Source organism: Theropithecus gelada, chromosome 13 (assembly GCF_003255815.1).
Source record: "Theropithecus gelada isolate Dixy chromosome 13, Tgel_1.0, whole genome shotgun sequence".
Lineage (NCBI taxonomy): Eukaryota > Metazoa > Chordata > Mammalia > Primates > Cercopithecidae > Theropithecus > Theropithecus gelada.
This window is the reverse complement of record NC_037681.1, coordinates 49,618,603-49,638,534: the sequence shown is the minus strand read 5'-3', so window position 1 is coordinate 49,638,534 and position 19,932 is coordinate 49,618,603. Positions and strand designations below refer to the sequence as shown.

Below are 19,932 nucleotides of genomic sequence, written 5' to 3'. Positions count from 1 at the left end.
GGAAGGAACCCCAAAGGGCTAAACGCTTCCCTTCTCCTTGACCAGGTTGCCCACAGAGAGGAAGGGGAAGCCTCTTCTATCCTGGGGAACCCAGCCTCCTTTCCCCATCCAGAGCTGAGGTTTCAAAATGGGGCAGAGGAGTAACTATATGTTCACTGGGACGGCCTGTCCCTTGCAATCTTGGCAGTGATGTATCAGGGTCCTTGTTTTCTTTCAGCCAAACCCAGGGTGGCTCACCTGGTACATGTCAGAACCTTCCCACAGTCCCAGAGAGGTCTACATGCCAGGACTTTCCTTCAATCCCAGAATGGACCACCTGGTACATACTAAAACGTTTCCTCAGTCCCACAGTGGTCTACCTGGTACATATCAGCAGCTTCCCTCAGTCCCAGAGTGGTATACCTGGCATATGTCACAACCTCCCCTCAGTCCCAGAGTGGTCTACCTGGTAAACACTAGAATTTTCTCCCTCAGTCCCAGAGGGTCCACCTGGTACATGCCAGAACTTTCCCTCAATTCCAGAATGGACCACCTGGTACATATTAGAACTTTCCCTCAGTCCCAGAGTGGTCCACCTGGTACATTCTAGAACTTTCCCTCTGTCCCAGAGTGGTCCACCTGGTACATACTAGAACTTTCCCTCAATCCCAGAGTGGTCTCTCTGTATATACCACAACCTCCCCTCAGTTCCACAGTGGTCTACCTGGTACATACTAGAACTTTCCCTCAGTCCCAGAACGGACCACCTGGTACATACTGGAATTTCCCCCCCGGTCCCAGAGTGATCCACCTGGTACATTCTAGAACTTTCCCCACGTCCCAGAGTGGTCCACCTGGTACATACCAGAACCTTCCCTCAGTCCCAAAGTGGTCCACTTGGCATATACCATAACCTCCCCTCAGTCCCAGAGTGGTCTACATGGTGCACACTAAAACTTTCACTCAATCCCAGAATGGACTGTCTGGTACATACTAGAACATTCCCTCAGTCCCAGAGTAGTCCATCTGTATATACCATAACCTCCCCTCAGTCCCAGAGTGGTCCACCTAGTACCTACTAGAACTTTCCCTCAGTCCCAGAGGGTCCACCTGGTACATGCCAGGACTCTCCCTCAGTCCCAGAGTGTGTCAGGTCTCGCCTAAGTGTCAGGTCTACCTGGTATATAACAGAATTTTCCCTCGGTCCCTTGGTAGTCCACCTGGTACATACCAGAACTTTCCCTTAGTCCCAGAGTGGTCCACCTGGTACATCCCTCGATCCCAAAGTGGCCCAGCTAGTAAGTGGTAGAACTGAGACCTGAGGCCATAGCTGAGTCTGGAGAGTGACATGGTAGTTGTACTTCTGGGGGACTCACAGGAAGGAGTGGGTAGAACCAGGAGACTGTGAGAGCCTTGAGGAAGCCTTTCCCATCTCCAGCAAGGAGAGGGTGAGCGGTCCAGAAGCAACCTCTTCTTCACCTATCAGGTAGACACACAACCAGGCACCTTCCAAAGTAGGGAAACCTGAATCTGGGTGGTCCTAACGCCCACTCTGTCTCTGGGCCAGCACATCCACAGAAAAGTGCATCCTAGATTGGTGCTGCTCTACCTGCCGACTGCCCATCATCTACCACCCCCAGACTCCATTCCTAGATGGCCTTTGCTTCTGCCCCACCCTCCACCCATCCTTCAGCGGCTCACCTTTGTCCCACTGTCCCTTCCCTGCAGCCTCTGGGGGCTGGAGCCATGGGGGAGCGTTGGCCCATGGGTGGACAGAGGCACCCATGTGTGGGTGGCTCCGGGTGGACAGAGGCAGCACTGCCTGGTTCCATATTGCCATCTGATTGAATCTTCCTGATGGTTGTGTGTGTTCCTGACTCAAAATATGTGCAATTCCCAGTGTCAATCAAACTCTTTTAAGCAGCAGCTGCCACTGCTGTCGCCGTGCAGAGTACTTTAGAAGCTCTTCTATTTAGAAACCATTCCAGCCTCAGCCAGCATCATCCCATCCATGCTAAGAGGCCCCGTGGCTGTGAGAGACTTCGCAGATCTAATCGCTTAGTAGTAAGGAAGGCAGGCAGAGAGGGGGCGGGGAGACACGCAGCTTCGCAGGGAGCACCCAGTTAGAGGACAGCCGCGATTCTATCCCTCCTCCCCAGGCTCCACAGGCACACACCTGCCATTTACTCACTCAGGCCCCTCTGGCCTCCTGGAAAGTACACCCCTCATATTGCTCGGCATTGAAATCAGGGCCTGGCTTGGCCCCTGGTCCTGTGAATGACAGGTTAGGAGATGATGACCTGGTAGAGAAATGTGCCCTGTGGGGGGACTCACCCCCTGATGTGCAGGTGAGTCAGGCAGCTGTGCCTTCCTGATGCTCCCACGGGGAACCTTAGTCCTTCTATTCACCCTCTCTGTCCCTCTCAGTGCCTGTTTTCTTGCTACCTGGAAGCAGCATTTTCCTAAGGGTTGCACCTGCTTTAACAAGACAGCAGGCTGGGCGCGGTGGCTCACGCCTGTAATCCCAGCACTTTGGGAGGCCAAGGCGGGCGGATCACGAGGTCAGGAGATCGAGACCATCCTGGCTAACACGGTGAAACCCCGTCTCTACTAAAAATGCAAAAAATTAGCCGGGTGAGGCGGCGGGCGCCTGTAGTCCCAGCTACTCGGGAGGCTGAGGCAGGAGAATGGCATGAACCCGGGAGGCAGAGCTTGCGGTGAGCCGAGATCGCGCCACTGCACTCCAGCCTGGGCGACTAAGCGAGACTCTGTCTCAAAAAAAAAAAAAAAAAAAAAAAGACAGCAGTACTAGGGCCCTGGTTTTCCAGTTGAGATCCCAGTCCTGGGCTTTGTCTGGGGTTATACAGGCTCAAGCCAGAAACTCATCTATGGACTATTTCCCCTGGGGGGACCCCAGGGAAATCATGGCTATAACCTTGCCGAGATTCGTAGAGAAACCTGATGAAGGCGTGTGAGATGCATGCAGAAATGTCTCTCACGCAATCTCCCCTGTCTCTCTGCCTCCTCTCCTAGTCTCCATCCCACTTACTAATCCCATCACAATTATCCTCTAAGAGGTCTTTGATCTTGCACTGTCCTGTTAGAAACCTGCAATGGCTCTCCATGTTCCCTGAAATAATGGCAGAACCTCCTTACCTGACCTCTGAATGTCCACATCATCTTTACCTCCTTCCTCACTCCTCGCTCCCCAGCAGGACAGGTCCTATCCCTGCCCACATGGCCCTCACACCAGTTCCTCTGCTCCAGACATCTTCTCCTCCCTGCACGCCACTCCCACACCCACATCCTCAAACCCTTCCCTGCATTCAAGACCAACTTAAATACTGCCTGTTCTATGAAGCCCTCCTGATCTCCCCACCCTGGTGTAATTCCCCCTTCCTCTGAGCTCGCACAGTGCTGTGTGTGCACCTTCATGAAGCATTGACCTCCTTCTACTTTATTCCACACCAAGGTACACACACTTCATCTTCACACTGGACAATAAGTGACTTGAATGCAGCGTTCATGCCTGATTTCTCTTAGAATGCCCCATAGACCTATATGTAATAGCTATAAAGGAAACAAAAATAGGTGTGTATCAAAGTTGGAATGAGAGATGCCTCTCGGAGACATATACCCCAGTGCCGGGGTGGCAGGGGCTGAGGGTCTTTGTGCTGTCCATCCCCTCTTGCGCACTCATCCGGCATGCCCATGCCACCCAGAACAGGATTTGAAGGTTGTCCATCAGGCACTTCTCCTTCCACACCCAACCACCAGCACACCCTATCCTGACTGAGGGTTACATGGAGACATCTTCATGGGGAATACGGCCTGAAGGGCCAACCCCAGTAGTGTTGGCCGCGGCTACAACAGATGTGGGCATTTCTTCTTTAGAATCAAACCGGATTTGGGTCCTGTAATTATGACTTTCAGACAGAAAGGATTGTTTCTGAATGACCAGATCTCACAAGATGGTTGAAAGCACAGGCAAATGTATGGAGTAGTTCATTAAGCATAATCGAGTACAGTTATTCCGATAAAAGTTTTGGAATTCAAGGCTTTGCTTCACGGAAACAGTAACTGTTCTCTGGCCAGGAATAACCAAGCCAGCATCTAACAAGCCAGCATCTTCTACATGTTGATCAGAGATCATCTGCACACAGGCGGAGCGGGAGCTTCCGACCCCTGCTGTAGTTTACCCACTGGCTAAAGCTTTGCTGCCTCACTGCAAATCCATGTGAGCAAGCGCCCTTTCTCTCCATATCTTTTCCTCTGCGTCTTCCCTTCCACTGTTGACATCCCATTTCTTGTCCTTCTTGTACCCTGCAGGCCCTGTTCTCGTCATGTCACCAGTGCCGCCCTGCTTCGGTTTTCTGCTCTTGCCACCCTATGTGGCCAATGCCCTGCGGCCTGGGTTCCCTCCCTCCTCCTCTCTCTCCTTTTTATCTAACAGCTTTATCAAACTGTAATTTATATATCATAAAATTCACCTACTTTAAGTGTACAAGTCAATGACTTCCAACAGATTTATACAGCTGTGGAGAGAGCACCACAATCCCGTTTCTGAGCATTTTCATCACCCCAAAAAAGCCTGTATGCTAGTCTGCAGTCAATCCTGTGCCCACTCCCAGCCCCAGGCAACCACTAACCTGCTTTCTGGCTCCATAGATTTACCTTTCTAGACATTTTCTATCAACAGAATCATTCAATAGGAGGTCTTTAACCTACTGTCTGGCTTCTTTAACTTAGCATCATGTCTTTGAGGTCCATCCATTTTATAGCACGTCTCCGGGTCCGTTCTTGACTGTGGACCGGCATCCCATGGTATGGCTGTACTGTATGGAGTTTGCCCAGCCACCAATGGATGGGTATGGCTTCCTTCTCTTGGTGTTTTCATATCTATGCCAGAGCCAGCACCCTGTTCTGCAGGTCATTCTGGATTGACGTTCTGGAGGGTGGGAAAGGATTTTAAGGTTCTCAGGAAACCTTCACTTAGAACAGGAAAGGGCTGGCTGACTGCTAGGCTTCCAGGCGATGATTTCTCAGGAAACAAACAAACGAAAGGTATTTTCCTGTTTATGTCACTGTAAGGCCTTCCCTGGCCACAGTCTGAGAACCTGGCCCTCCAAGGACATGACAAGGGGCGGGGGGAAGAAACAATATCTTAATGAGTTTATTGTTAACACTTTTATGACCCCTCTGTATTGGTTACAAATACTCCCAAGGGTAATAGTCAAGTCGCTCAACATTTAACTACCAGGCAGGCAACCTCCTGTGACACTGGATGAGACCCAGGATGCTTGAGACCCCTGCTGGGCTAACCAATGGATAAACCCTATGGATGCTGGTTAATTAGGAAATAAATGGGGCAGGGGCACCAGGGAAGGAGACAGTTGCCTGAAGCAACAAGCAAGTGGCACTCATGAAACTGCAGTTCTTTATTGGCTGGTACAGAAGCATTTTAATATTTTAATAATGACTTCAGCCCCACTGGCTGAATGTCAGACCTACGCATTTTTCCTGTTTAGTTCACCCAAACAGGAGACCCAAGCTGGTATTTTTTTTCCCCAACTCAGTGCCTTGAAATCACTCCCCATTTACTGAACAAAGCAGTTACTGTCAGATTTCTTCTCCATTTCCAAGCATCCTACACACCCAGAAAGCAAAAGATTTCTCCTCAGATGACCAGGGAGTCCTGGTCCCAGGCCCCAAACTCCAGGCTGGATTTAAGGACCAGTGTGTCAGCTGGTTCGGAAGCGGAAGGGGATAGTTCGGAAGGGGAAGTGCTCTGCATTGCAGAAGTAGGGGGAATTGATGGCTTTTCTCTCACCACTGCTCTGGGATTAGGTAAGCCTTTTTCAAACTCACATTCTGAGCCAGGTAATCAGCACTTGCCTGCTGGATGCTGAATCCTAAGACAAGACCCCCCAGTTTGCTCCTCACACACATTCCTCTTGATGTGTACAGGTTCTGGCTGCAGATGGTTGCATGGTGGGGACAAGGATCCAGAGCCATCGTGGCTTTTGACAATATCTCCATCAGCCTGGACTGCTACCTCACCAGTGAGTTCACTCTGACCCCAGCACTATGTCCCCCAACCCCGATGGCCCATGGCCTCACTGTCCCCTCCTCAGCCTAAGCCTGTCTCTCCCACCTCCCTCAGTGTGAAATCATCTCTCACCCTGAAATCGACCCTCACCTAACTCAGCCCATGGGGTCTTCTCTATTCCAGTTAGTGGAGAGGACAAGATCCTACAGAATACAGCACCCAAATCAAGAAACCTGTTTGAGAGAAACCCAAACAAGGAGCTGAAACCCGGGGAAAATTCACCACGACAGACGCCCATCTTTGACCCTACAGGTAAGGGCTCAGCTCACAAATGTGAGCATAGTAACCTCTCGTTGCAAAAGGCAGAAGAAAGATTGGTGCTGTGTTTGGGGTAGGGAGCTGTGCTGAAAGAATGAAACAGTCAATCTTTAGAAGGAGCATCACCTACGCTCTGACTATGGGGTCCAAGAAGAAGCTGTCTGGTTCTCATATTGCCTGAGCAAAGGAAACCTCTGGAAGTTGTACAAAGGAGCAGCTTCCTCTATGCCTAGGGAATACCTAGGCCCCACCCAAAGGAGATAACGAAACTGGCATTTTTTTTCCCCATCTCTGCTTTGAATTCACTCCCGCCTTACTGAACAAAGCAAACCTTACTGTCAGATTTCTTCTCCTTATAAAGAGGGCTGGGGCTGGCCAAGGTTATCTGTTGCACAAACGTGGGCTACTCCATCGTGGGTAAGGTCCCCAAAGCTTTCTTTCAACACAGTTCCCCCAGAGCTCAGATCCCCTCCAAAGCTGTTCTATTCAGCATACCCCAAGCCAAGACTTCTTATGGCCCCTTTCCACTTCAGCAGAACTTTTCAGCCTCTGGTTATAAACCACAGTTGTGACTTCTCGGCCACTCTTCTATTAGACCAGAGGCTGTGAGCCTAGCCCCCAGAAGCTGATTTAGGCTGCCCCAGCCCCATGCCAGTCAGCCAAGGGATTTTCCCAGGCAAGCATTGGTGCCTGGGCCTGTGAGGTTTCTTCTACTATGTATAGCCTGGAAAAACAAGTGTACAACACACAGTCTACCCACACTCTTTTTCCTATAAAAGATAAGTCTTTATCAAAATAATAACAGATCAATGAGAAATCTCTAATTTCAACTTATAATGTGAAATCCTTTTCTGGTACAAAGTACAAAAAATGAGGTTCATACTTTTGCTGCTGAATTCATCAGCTCTCAACAGTAAACTAGACGTTAGCGTGGCTTTGTCTTTGAAGGTGTCCTTTCCTTTCTGTCCCATGAAAAGCTGCCCCAGGGCTAACCGTCACCCCTTCCTGATTCCTGCCTGATCTAATCCAGCTGCCAGACCCAGGAGAAAGAGTTAGTTCCTTTTCCCATCATCCCTGCCTTCCCCTTTAACTAGAACGACGAAAGACCTTTGCATATTCCTACACAGAGGGGAGCCTGTCCCACAAAACTGCAGCTCTCTCTGGTTTCCCCCTCCCCTCCCGGTTCATGCCAACGTCTCACCTGATGGAGGCAGCTTTCTAACTTCTCCATCCAATGCCCTGCCCCCCATCCCCAATGATTCACCTCTACTCACTCCTTGGGTCTTGGTCAACTACCACCTCCCTGTGATAAATTCAGGAAATGTATAAATGTATAAATTGAGGGAAGAAGCCAGACTTGCCCTTTTAGTGTGCTAAGTAAACATAGCCACAGCTCCCTGCCCAGCCTAATCAGCAGCACTGATTACAGAGCAGAGACTCCAGAAACATCTATTGACCAGTGGGTGGCTGGATGCCTGAGCTTGGATCTCAGGTGTCAGCAGCCAGCCCCTGCAGCCAGCATTTAGGAAACAGCCAGCCACACTGCTTGATTCATGAGTTTATTGCCACATAACTCCCACTGTCCCTAAAAGGTTAATCGATAAGGGCCTGCCCAATGGCCACTCAGACTAATGAAATCACCAGTGGCTCACACGTGGCGATGGCTCCCCCACCACCTCTAAATACAATTAAAGGCTGGAGGAGACAGCAGCTGGAACATAAGTCTCCCCACTGAGAAACCTGATCCCTCATTCTCAACCCCAGTCTCAGAGCAATACCGAGGTAGTGCCTATGGGTCCAGGCAGACTCGTGGAGGCAGAGGCCAAGGCCACACCCACTCCCACACCCACTCAGTAATAATCACCCAGCAGACATGTACCCAGCAGACACGTGCCCAGCACAGTGCATGGTTACAACAGGGACAGGGCTGAGCCAGTACTCGCCGTTCTGGAGCTCCTGGGCCATGGGGGAAAAGTGGCCTATGAGGCAGCAGGGCATGTTTGCAAAGCACAAGCTCAGAGCTTCCACCTGGGAGGCCCCCTGAAAAAGGACAGAGGGATAGGCTGGAAGGGGAAGGAAAGGAAAGGAAAGATCACTGAGTGTGGTCCCATAGCCTAGGTTATTTCACACAACAACTTGTCCTCACACGGGCCCAGGGACAGTAGCTGTTTTTACCACTGTAAGGATGAGGAAAATAGTATGGAAGAATTTAAGGGCCCCAAGGCTGGAAGGCAGTGGGGCCAGGAAGTCAACCTGGAGTCCACATTCTTTCACCCAACTAAGCTACTTCGAGGTATCAAAGTCTCCAATCGGAGAAAAACACTAAAAATGGCAAAGGGCAGGGAAGAGTTCCAGCCAAGAGGCCCTGCACGAACAGTAAACAAATCAGCTCCCAACCTTCTGACAAACAATCGAGGAGACAAGATAATAAGATTTTTCTTTCCAAAGTTCAAAGCTGTCAGGTTCTGCTGGGCTGGAACAAGGTGGCTGGTGGCATTTCAACTCTCCTGCAGGCAGGTGTTAGAGAACTAGAAACGCAAAGGCCCTTTGGGGTCTTTTGGAAACAGTTACTGGCAACACTTCTAAGCTTCCCTAAACATTCCTCACTCTCCACAGCAGCCCTCCCCTCTGATGAGGGACTCGGCCTGACTCCCTGGATCTGGGAGGTTCTTCACCTCCGGGCCCATGGAGCAGAGCTGAGCCGCTCAAGTTTCCAGGCCAGGAAAATCCTGTCCAGGTGCTTCATGTGGCATTCTCGGAAGACTCTGAGTCACTTTAGCTAATCAGATGAAGATGCTGAAAGAGAAAATGGGGCAAGTATTAAGTCCAGGGAAATTACATTTGTCAGCTTTGCACATACAATTACACTAACCAAATGACTGGGGTAATCTCATCACGGGGCTGCAGAACCAGGTTCTTCTCTCTCTCTTTCTATCTTTCTCTCTCTCCCTCACCCCACTCCCTCCTTCTCTCTCTCTCTCTCCCTCTCCCCCTCACCCTGCTCCCCCCTTCTCTCTCTCTCTCTCTCTCTCCCTCTCTCTCTCCCCTCCCCCACCCTGCTCCCTCCTTTTCTCTCTTTCTCTCTCTGTCTGTCTCTCTCTCTCCCCTCCCCATGACCGTCTCTCTCTGGCAGTAATGAATGTTAGCAGTGAGGAGGAACGGGCAGGCTCTACCACACCCTTTCCCTAAAAAGCCCAGATGAGGACAAGCAGGCCCCCAAGGCCCAAGGACCCTTCCTCAACCTCCCTACCCCTCTATCCTTCTCCTTGGAGCTCAGATGCTATGTAGGGCAAGTCCAATGGAATCAGCTCAGCTGACGGGAGAACCTGCCCAAACTTTAGGCCCAACTCCACAACCCTAACTGTGGAGCCTTGGCATCAAAACCACAGCCTTGCCTCTAGCTATTTGGTGACAGGTTGGTCTGCCATTTTCTGAGTACACATCCCTCATCAAAGCGGAGATAAAAGCAATTAAAACTATATAGAGTCATGGGAAGAGCACTGGACTAAAAGAGAGAACACCCCACTGGGCCCTGGCTGGTTGCACTGGCAAGCTGTGGCCCTGGGGCCATTCTGCCTCTGCAGGGCCTCCCATCAGGGCAAGTCAGCAGATGAGGGGGGTTAATGTGAACACAGACAAGGGCAGAGAGACTGCAATTTTTTTAAAAGTCAAGGTTAGAAGTAGACAGTGTCCAAGTCCCTTCCCATTCCCAGCTCCAAGATTCCAAGGGTTGAAGGGTGATACCATCAGGGAGCCATGGCTTTATTTGGCCCATATCTCCAATTAACCCGTGGCACCACTAATGTGCCCAGAAGTGAGGGTGACAGGCTGTCCATTTCCACACACGCTCCTGATTCAAGAACAGATGCCAATTCCAATGAGAAAGTTTTATGTGTTTCGTATAAATTGATTGGGTCTATTTCTGCTAAATGCATTATCCATTCACCACAGAACAACTATTAGAGTTAATAGAATTTGTAGCTAGAGCCATTATGTTCCAAGTACGCCCTTCTGGGGATGACGGCATTGTTGGAAGGCAGGCTCCGCAGGCCCAGCATCCTCCCACAGACCCTGTCTTTCCACTCGATGGGGGTCTTTGTTCCCCTCAGAGCCTGCTGCGCTCAGGCCCTGCAGGTCTGGCCAAGCCTACTTTAGTGGCACACCCCAAGAGGGGAGGCCTCTTCTCTTCAGAGTCACTCCGTTCCTGAATCAATAATGTATTCTAATCCAGTTCTGAAAAATCCTGGCCTCTTCCTTGCTGGCCTTGCAGATAATCCCATTCTGGGGACCAGGAGGAAGCCAAGTCCCTCTCTTTAGCCACAGCTCATTATTGCATCCCAACCTTGAAGGTGGGAGGTCCAAGATGTGAGAAGTCCAGAGACAAGTCAGAGCAGGAAGCTGGGGAGCCCCCTCCCGTTGGAAGAAACTCGCGTTAATGGCATCATTAACAGCTTTCCCCAGAAATCCCCAGTTACGGACACAATCCAGGACTCACAGGTGCAGCAGTGAGCTGGCCAGCCAGGGAACTAGAGTCAGCCCCCGGTTTCTCCAGGTGTGTTCTCAAACCCATCAGCATCTGGGTCCCCTGGTGTCTGCAAGTGCTGCTTGTTAAAAATGCAGATTCTTGGGCCCCCATCAACCTGCGGAATCTGAATGTCTGGGAGCAGGATGTCAAAATTCCCATTTTTAACCATCCCTCAAGGAAAGTTTGATTAGCAAAAAAGTTTAGGAACCCGGGTGTGCATCCTGACCTACAGACGAGGAGCCTGGTCCAAAGCAAAGGCCTTGTGTCACGTTCCCTCGTCACACAGCAATCATAATTGTGATTCACCAAGCACTGCTGTGTGCCACGACTGTGCTGAGCTCTTGGTGCTATCATAGTATCCCCCTTTAACAAATGAGGTCCGGAGGGGTGAACTAACTTGCCCTAAGTTAGACAACTTGTGTAAAAGGCAAACGATCGTGTTTCTTAAAAATCACGCAGAAAGTGAAATGTTCTAGGCCAGATAACATTTAGAAGGTCAAAGTTGTGATAGAGAAATCTTTCAGGAATCCCATTATTGAATAGGTCTTCCAGAGGGATCTCTCTTTCATTATTGAATAGGTCTTCCAGAGGGATCTGGCTTCTTATGTTAGTTTTTGTTTAAACAGAGCACATCTGCATCTTCACTAACATTCAAGACGGCGCCCCAGGCAGGCAGTGTTCCCACACACATGTAAGAAAGCTGATAATTGCAGCTAATTGGCATTCCTCCGTGTACCCCAGCCTTCAATGGTGCACTTGGAAGGCACTTCTGTTAGCACCCATTCGACTGGGGGGGACTGTTCATTAAGGGGTGGCAGGCATGGGACCGTAGTTAGAACCCTTGGAGCCCCTTCAGACACTGGTCACCTCTGTGTTCTCGCTTATGTTACTAATATTAGATTATCACCTATTTTATAGCAAGCACACTAGTGATGACGCAGGAAGCACCAGCCTTAACAAGGCTCTTGGGACCCCAGTCATTGGAGCACATTCAGTGCCCTCCCAATTAGAATGTCACTATTCATTTGGGTGTGTCTTCCTTCCCCGGAGCAAGCACGGCTGTGCTCCAGGAAGAGAGGTGGCAAAGAACTAATTTATGATTCATGATCCCATTACCAATGCTAACGAGTCTCTTCCAGTGGAAGAGGCTTTGCACGCTGGAGAGCCAGTCAGCATCCCCAAGAGGTGGACATCAGTGAACACCGGGGTTAGCTTGATGGTGAGAAAGCACTTCCCCAGGGACCTGGTGACAGTGACAGGGTGGAACCGGAGGCTGGGCTGAAGGCCGAGCACCCATCAGCAACAGAGTTTCCCAGCGTGTGTTCTGCCATTTGTCAGCCACCTCCTTCCATCTGTCCATGGGGTGACAGTCACTAAGCTCATTCAGTGTCTCTTTCATTTGATTCTCACAGACTTCCTGAGGGAGATGTCACCATGAGGAAGCAATATAGCATCTTTTTTAAGAGCACAGACTACCTGTGTCCAAATCCCAGCTATGCTACTCACTCTGAGCACCTCCCTTCTGCTGTCTGTGCCTTTGTTTCCTTGCATCAAAAAAATGGTGCTTAGATTATCAATGCTTACATCGCTTAGGTTTGATGCAAGGATCACATACCTTAATATGTATCCAGGGCTTATAGAGGTGCCTCACACATAAGGAGCTACCTGAGCCATCATTTTCTTCCCATTTTAGAATTGAGGAAACAGAGGATCAGAAAGATTATGTGACTTGACCTTCTAATCAAATGCAGAGCCAGGGTTCAAAGTCAAGCCGGCTCACTCCAAAGTCTTTCCCACTCTAAGCCCATGCCTATTAGGAACAATACTAAATACTGCCCAACTGCTGACCAGCATAAGGGAGAAGCTCTTGCTGCATCCAAATCACTGTTTTCTTTGCACTCGGGAGATTCAACTCAGCGCCCAATGCAGACAACATCATTGCTTTCCCTGAATCCCAAGCCTAGGGAATCACAACTCATATAGTTCAATTTAACAAGCATGTACTGGGTGCCTACTCTGTGTCAAACCCTATGCAGGGGCCTGGGGCTCTGAGCCTGTGAACAAGCCAAAGTGTTCTCTTGAAAAATGATCATCCACTGGGAGGCCGAGGCGGGCGGATCACCAGGTCAGGAGATCGAGACCATCCTGGCTAACACGGTGAAACCCCGTCTGTACTACAAATACAAAAAAATTAGCCAGGCGTGGTGGCAGGCGCCTGTAGTCCCAGCTACTCGGGAGGCGCAGGAGAATGGCGTGAACCTGGGAGGTGGAGCTTGCAGTGAGCCGAGATCGCACCACTGCACTCCAGCCTGGATGACAGAGCAAGACTCCGTTTCCAAAAAAAAAAAAAAAAGAAAAGAAAAGAAAAGAAAAGAAAAATGATCACCCAAAGCTTCATCTGCCTAAGCCCAATTTGAAGCCACTATTATCCCACCACAGGAGAGACTTCTGATTCTGATCACATCTAGAACCAGGACAGGTGCCCTCACTTGACTCTGCCCTAGATGGTGCATTGCAAATTATTCTGAACCAATCATCATTTTCACAATATGTCCTGTGAGATGGAAAGGAATCAACACTATTACTTCACAACTTCCCAAACCACAGACCCCCTTAAGAAATAGCACAGACCCACCCAGCTCTGACAGACTCAAAGATGCCTCATGAACCTCCAATCTAAGGCTAGGTGGGGGTTGGAATTATGGCAAGGTTGCTGACAAAATGCTTCAACATAAAGTCGATACTGTTGGCCTTCTAAGCAGCAGACAGGAACCATTGCCTTTCCCTCTCCTGGCTGGCCTGAGAAAACATGCTGTTTTTTCTCATTTGTTTCAGTGAAAGGTTACATAAGTGGGAGACAATAAATGATCCAGGAACTCTGGGCTCAGTATGCCTTAAGATCATTTAGCTTGAAGACTAGCAGAACACAAAGGCCCCTCCATCAGGGCAAGTGCATTAAGTATTTGTTGTTTGGGAAGACCACTTTTTTATCATTCTTCTCTTGGGCTTGCTGCTTCTGCCTGTAAAACAACTCTGTATCTTCTCAGAGCCTATTCAGCTCTCTGCTTGTTGCAGCAAAGCTTCAGTGGTTTTGGACAAAGAAAAAAATTTTTTTAATTCATCCGGGCCTGGAGGTGGACAGTGAATCTAGGAGTAAAAAGGTTAAAATGCTAACTCTTGATCACAAAAGGTGGTCTTCCCAGCTTGCCCCTCCCCTATTGAGAGGAAAAGAAACAAGAGGTGGAATTGCCTTAGCTATCATGGAGTCAGGGAGGAGGGAGAGGGCACAGGGCAGAACTCGGCCCAGCGAGTGCCCTCCCTGCTGGGTGCTTACACAAAAGATGAGGAGGCCAAAGAATGTACCAGCTGTGCAGCAGGGGCTTTGGGGTGCCTGGATAGTTATCCATTGCATTGTAACAAATAGCCATAAACACAGTGGCTATAACAACACACATTTATTATACCAGTTTCTGCAGGTCAGGAAATCAGACACAGCTCAACTGGGTCCTCCATTTCACAGTCTCTCGTAAGGTTGCAGTTAGGGTGTCAGTCTCATCTGAAAGCTCTGTTGGGGAAGGGTTTACTGCCAAGCTCACATGGTGGTTGGCAGTTCTTGGAGGGCTACTGGACTGAGGGCCTCAGTTCCTAACTGGCTGGAGGCCACCCTCAGTTTCTCCCCAGTATGGTGGCTTACTTTTTCAAAGCTAGTGTGGGGGTGAGAGGGTGGGGTGGGGAGAGAGAGAGAGAAGGAGAGTCTTCTGGTAATACAGAAATTACAATTTTATAACATAAGCAAGAAAACGACATCTCATCATCTGTGCCATATTCTATTGGTTAGAAGCAATTCACAGATCTCACCTATACTCAAAGGGAGGGGGTTACACAGAGGTGTGATTATCAGGAGTTGGAGACCACTGAGGCCATCTTAGAGCCTGCCTGTAGTGGCTTCTCTATGCTGGAGACCAACATTCACCAGGAAGCTCTGGGAGCCCAGTGGGGATTCTGATGGGCAGAATTCCTAGGATCAGTCTCAAGACTATGTATTCAATATTCTACAGATGCTTAAATAGTCATGAAGCACCTACTGAGTGTCAGGCAATAGCAAGACAGTAAGCGAATTGGCAAAGAATCCCAGAGACCAAGGTTCTGGCCATGCAACTTCAGGAAAGTCAAAGATTCTGGGCCCTGTTTCCTCATCCATAAAGTAGGGATATTAATTACCTGCCACAGTTCTTTCTCAGAGCTGGCTATTGTACTGAGCAAATGAGATCATTTCTATCAGGCTTTGAAAGGTACAAAACAATATGCTAATATAAAATGCTGTTGTGACATTGTAATTAACATTATTATTAAATATATATGTAAGCAAAAAGATTGGACCAACTCACCCCTCGTGTGTTGCCTTCTATAAATATTCAGTGCATTTACAATCCACCTCCTTCCATGAGTTGTGCACACTTTTGTGTATACATGAAATCTATGAGCTGCACACTGTTATGTATACACGTAAGTATGTATCTGAGGGGAGGTTAATATTTTGAATTTTGTGTCCTCATTCAGTCAATTCCCCCAACTTAATTGATCATCAGTTTTCAGGTAAATCCCTTGGGGGAAATAAATGATTTGTGTGGGGTATACAGGATTGCACCCAAAATCCTGTCATCAGTATAATTTAAAAGAAGATCTTTAGTCTTCTAAAACTTATCAAGATCTTAAAAATAATGGATGCATCAAAACCTTGTTCACGAAAATTCTTTCAAACAAATTTGAAGTGATTGAATTGGAGAGGCTTGGTTTTTTGTTTGTTTGTTTGTTTTAGGGTTGTAGAAATTTTTTTTTTTTTTTTTTTTTTTTGAGATGGAGTTTTACTCTTGTCACCCAGGCTGGAGTGCAATGGTGCAATCTTGGCTCACTGCAACCTCCGCCTCCTGGGTTCAAGCGATTCTCCTGCCACAGCCTCCCGAGTAGCTGGGATTACAGGCGCCTGCCACCACATCCAGCTAATTTTTGCATTTTTAGTAGAGACGGGGTTTCACCATGTTGGCCAGGCTGGTCTCGAACTTCTGACCTCAGGTGATCCACTCACCTAGGCCTCCCAAAGTGCTGAGATTATAGGCATGAGCCACCGTGCTCAGCCCTGATTTGTTTTTATGGTGAATATTGACAGTGTCTTCATCATAAGATAAGAGCAAATTGTAGTCATGTAATTTTTATTACTTTTTAGTAAGTGATTGGCAGATCTAATAATGATCATATTCCAGGAAAAATGTTAAAAAGTAAGAAAATAAGGCTTAGTGTGGGGTTGTCCAGCAACCTAACGGAGAATCAGAAAAACTCCCTTGGCCTCAAAATCATTTCCTGGAAAGAGGACAATTTCCTTCCGCTCAACTGACTTTATGATTGTGATCCTACTAACTAGACCATTCAGTCTATCAGCCAATCTGTTTCATCAGATATGGGATTGGGGGAGTGTCCACGCTGCTAAGGAGTAGGACTCACGTGTTTTCTTAAAAACACAGGGCTCAGCCAGGCGCAGTGGCTCATGCCTGTAATCCCAGCACTTTGGGAAGCCAAGGTGGGCAGATCATTTGAGGTCAGGAGTTCAAGACCAGCCTGGCCAACATGGCAAAATCCTGTCTCTACAGAAAATACAAAAAATTAGCCGGTGTGCCTGTAATCTCAGCTATTTGAGAGGCTGAGGCATGAGAATCACTTGAACCCAGGAAGCAGAGGTTGCAGTGAGCTAAGATACCACTACTGTACTCCAGCCTGGGTGACAGGGTAAGACTCTGTCTGAAAAAACAAAAACAAGCAAACAAAAAAACCAAAGCACCCTGCATTTTGGATATGTGTGTGCATGCATGTGTTAGTGTGGGCTGGTGTGTGTGCTTGTGTGTGTTCAACAGAGTATGTGAGAGTGTGTGCCAGCTCCTCAGAATCCCAACACTTTCCAATCATGGGTAAGAGACAAAACAAAAGGCCTTTCAGCAAACATCCACTTACACTAACAAAAACACTCTGGTTCGTCCATCTTAAGCATTCTAATGCTAGAACAGGAGCCCCAAAGGATCAAAAGTGTCTCACCACCCACTCACTGTACCCCATGCATGCATGGTCACCTCCTTCTGACCACTCAGGTGGGTTTGGAGATGACGTTTGGGCTACTCTCTTCTTTCTATTTCATTTTGCTTTGGTTTTGTTTTTCATTTAACAAAAATTTAGTAACCACCCTTTCTGTGACTAGCACTGTTTTAGGCCCTGGACACAAAGCAGTGAACAAAACAGACAAGGCTTACTCTTTATAGAGTATACGTGCTAATGCAGAGAGCAATGTAGTGTACAGATGGCATCATTTCAGAGGGATGTGCTGTGAAAATAATAAAGCAGGTCAAGAGGGCAGGGGTGATGGTGGCTGAGCACACGTGTGTGAATGCGAGCCCTAACAATGAAGTATCGAGGGAAAAAACTTCAGGTTCCTTCAAGGACGTGGGAGCAGAATCAGGAATATGCTACTGGCTACTAATATTAAGATCCTACTTCTTACTCTAGGCTGGTGTGACCTGGGGAAATCTTTAAGGCCTTCCACAATATCCCTGCAACACCCAAAGCTCTGAAGGCCTTAACGGTGAAGTGCACTGAGACACAGCAGAGGGTGGGTTGAGGGTGGAGTAGGGGAGCATGCCTTGGCTGAGCAGACTAGGCCGGGGGAGTGACCTGGGTGCCTGGCTCTTCACCAAAGAAGTCAGGTAGAAGGCCACGTACAGTGTCTGAGAAGCATGGGAAAGTTGGTCCCAATCCAAGCTGGCATTGCTGTTTGAGAGACAGCAGAAGGATTCTCTTGTCAGTGTTGTTTCATTGCAAGTAGCTGGGAGATCTTGATTCTGGGAGGCTTCATTGAGGTTGAAGATCCAGCCAATGGCTGGGAGTCCAAGGACTACTCCAGTCCTACAACCAAAATTATTTCATAGGTGACTGCTGATGTTAATTCAGTGGCCCTAGAAGTGACTATTGTCATTATCCAGAGCCCAATAATGTCAAGACTCACATCTCTGAGAGCCTCTTGGCATTTTCCTCATGCTTGTTGCCTCATGGTTGCAAAGTGGCTGCCACATCTCCAGCCACCATGACTGCATTACAGACAAAAATAGGAGGGAAGCATCTTTTCCCTTCTTTTTTCTAGTCTTCTAGTCTTACACACTTTGCCTTCTCTCCTTGGTCTAGTATTTGGTCCTAATGCTTCCCCACTGCTTTCTTTTCTACCCTTGAAATTTAGATATCATATCTTCTCATGTGTGTCTCAGTCCTCCAATTCATTTTAGAGGATCTGGGACCTAGACCTGGAAGTCGGGACATCTTTCTAGCTCCAAATCCCCTAGCCAGTTGGGCTGCCTTCTCCTCTGTCTGCTCATCTGTCAGAGGTATTTCCCAAGGGCCTTGTAGAGATTTCAGTCATCATGAGTTAGAACCAAACAACGAGCAGGAATGACTTAGAATAAAGGAGTGAGGGGCTGGGGCTTCCCACACGTTTGCCTCTCTTTTAGGTGCCAGTGAACCTTACAACAGAAGGCCATGAGTCCTAATCATGTAACCCCTATGGTGATGCACTAGATTAAATCTCTCCCATCTGCAGACAAGAATGGACAAGGCAGAAGTCCGTGACCCTTTGGGCTTCAGTGTGGCAGAGCTGGTATTTAAACCACCAACCACTTCCCACTTAAGCCTCAAAACCAAATCCATTATGCGTAACCTGCAGATGGGTGAGTCCACAGCACCCAGCTCAATATCAGACACTTTATTGGCCCGACTCTGGCCTGAAGCCAAGTTAGAAATAACCAAATTAGCCCTGAGGCCTCCCTTAACTTAATTTTTACAGCTCTGCTTTCAGGATAGTGTTTTTCCCATGACCTTTCTCTTCTCCCTTGTGTTCCTGACTTTCCCTTGGGGAGCAGGGGGTGGCTGAGAACACAATACATCAGCCATCACAGGAGCCATTAAAATCTCCTGCAGATCGCTGGGTGTCAGAGCTGTTTAGGGTAATTCAGCCCTGAAAGCAGCTTTTATCTAGACAGCCCCAGCTTGCTGCCCTATTGATGGGGGTAAGCTCACTTGGAAGTCCCTCTCCAAGAAGGGATGTCTGCCTTCCAATAGGGAGGGAGATGGGCCTCTGGTCTTTGTTCCATGGGATACTTCAGCATTATCGGGCAGTCCGCCTGTCTAGAGGAACTGTGTCTGGAGCAAAGGAAACAACAATATAAAAGTAAAAATGAGATCATGTGTGTGAGCATATCTAGTAAAAGACAGGGCTGGTGTGATCATTGTTATTGTCACCACCCCTAACTTCTCATCATCCAAAAAGAACCAGAGAGAATGCTTTGCCTGAATGAACAGGGTGGGTGCGTGTACACAGGCACACATGGGCAGGTGCTCACAGGTACACACGCAAGCATATGTGCAAGTATGTGTACAAGCACACGTGTGTGCACAGGTACATGCACATGCACGCAAATCAATTCACTCTGAGAAACAAGCTGGAAGAACAGCATGGAAAATTCATCAACTGAAACAGTTTGTGTTGTAGAAAGAGAAAAGGTGATGTGCCCCTCCTTCCTTAGCCCCAGGTTTGCTTTGCAATCACTGGCCAATTGCTTAACTTTTGTATATGATTGCATGACATATGAGACAAAAGTCAGTGTTTCTTTCTTCCCTGTCTAGTGACCTATCGTGGTTGTAAGGAGCTAGACTTACTGGAGGACGGAGATACTACAGAAATGTACCATAAATTGTCCATTGAAATTGAAAGCCTCAACATTCTCAACCCTGTTCATTCAGAATCATGATAACCTCCTTTTATCTGAAGTTAGACTTCCAGTACCTTCCACCGTCCACCAAATATAAATGCCAAAACATAAATATGTCCCAAAACTGTGACATAAAGGTTTTCTGTAGTTAACTGCCCCTTAGCCTGATACTTGAAGAGGGGTAGGGCCACTCTCATGCCCTCACCTGAGCTTGGAGGTAAAATAAAATTAAACATGGGTGGATACGCTGTAGTGGAGAGACA

The 19,932-nt window shown here is 48.3% G+C and overlaps 1 protein-coding gene across 1 annotated transcript in view; it reads left to right on the top strand.

Annotated features, from left to right (window-relative positions):
• Positions 1–19,932, top strand: part of ALK (ALK receptor tyrosine kinase) — a 715,534-nt gene that overhangs the window by 650,375 nt on the left and 45,227 nt on the right. The window contains exons 10-11 of the mRNA XM_025353516.1: positions 5,947–6,041; positions 6,212–6,340. Coding sequence (XP_025209301.1) covers positions 5,947–6,041; positions 6,212–6,340 — 224 coding nt within the window. The remainder of the gene's footprint in view (positions 1–5,946; positions 6,042–6,211; positions 6,341–19,932) is intronic.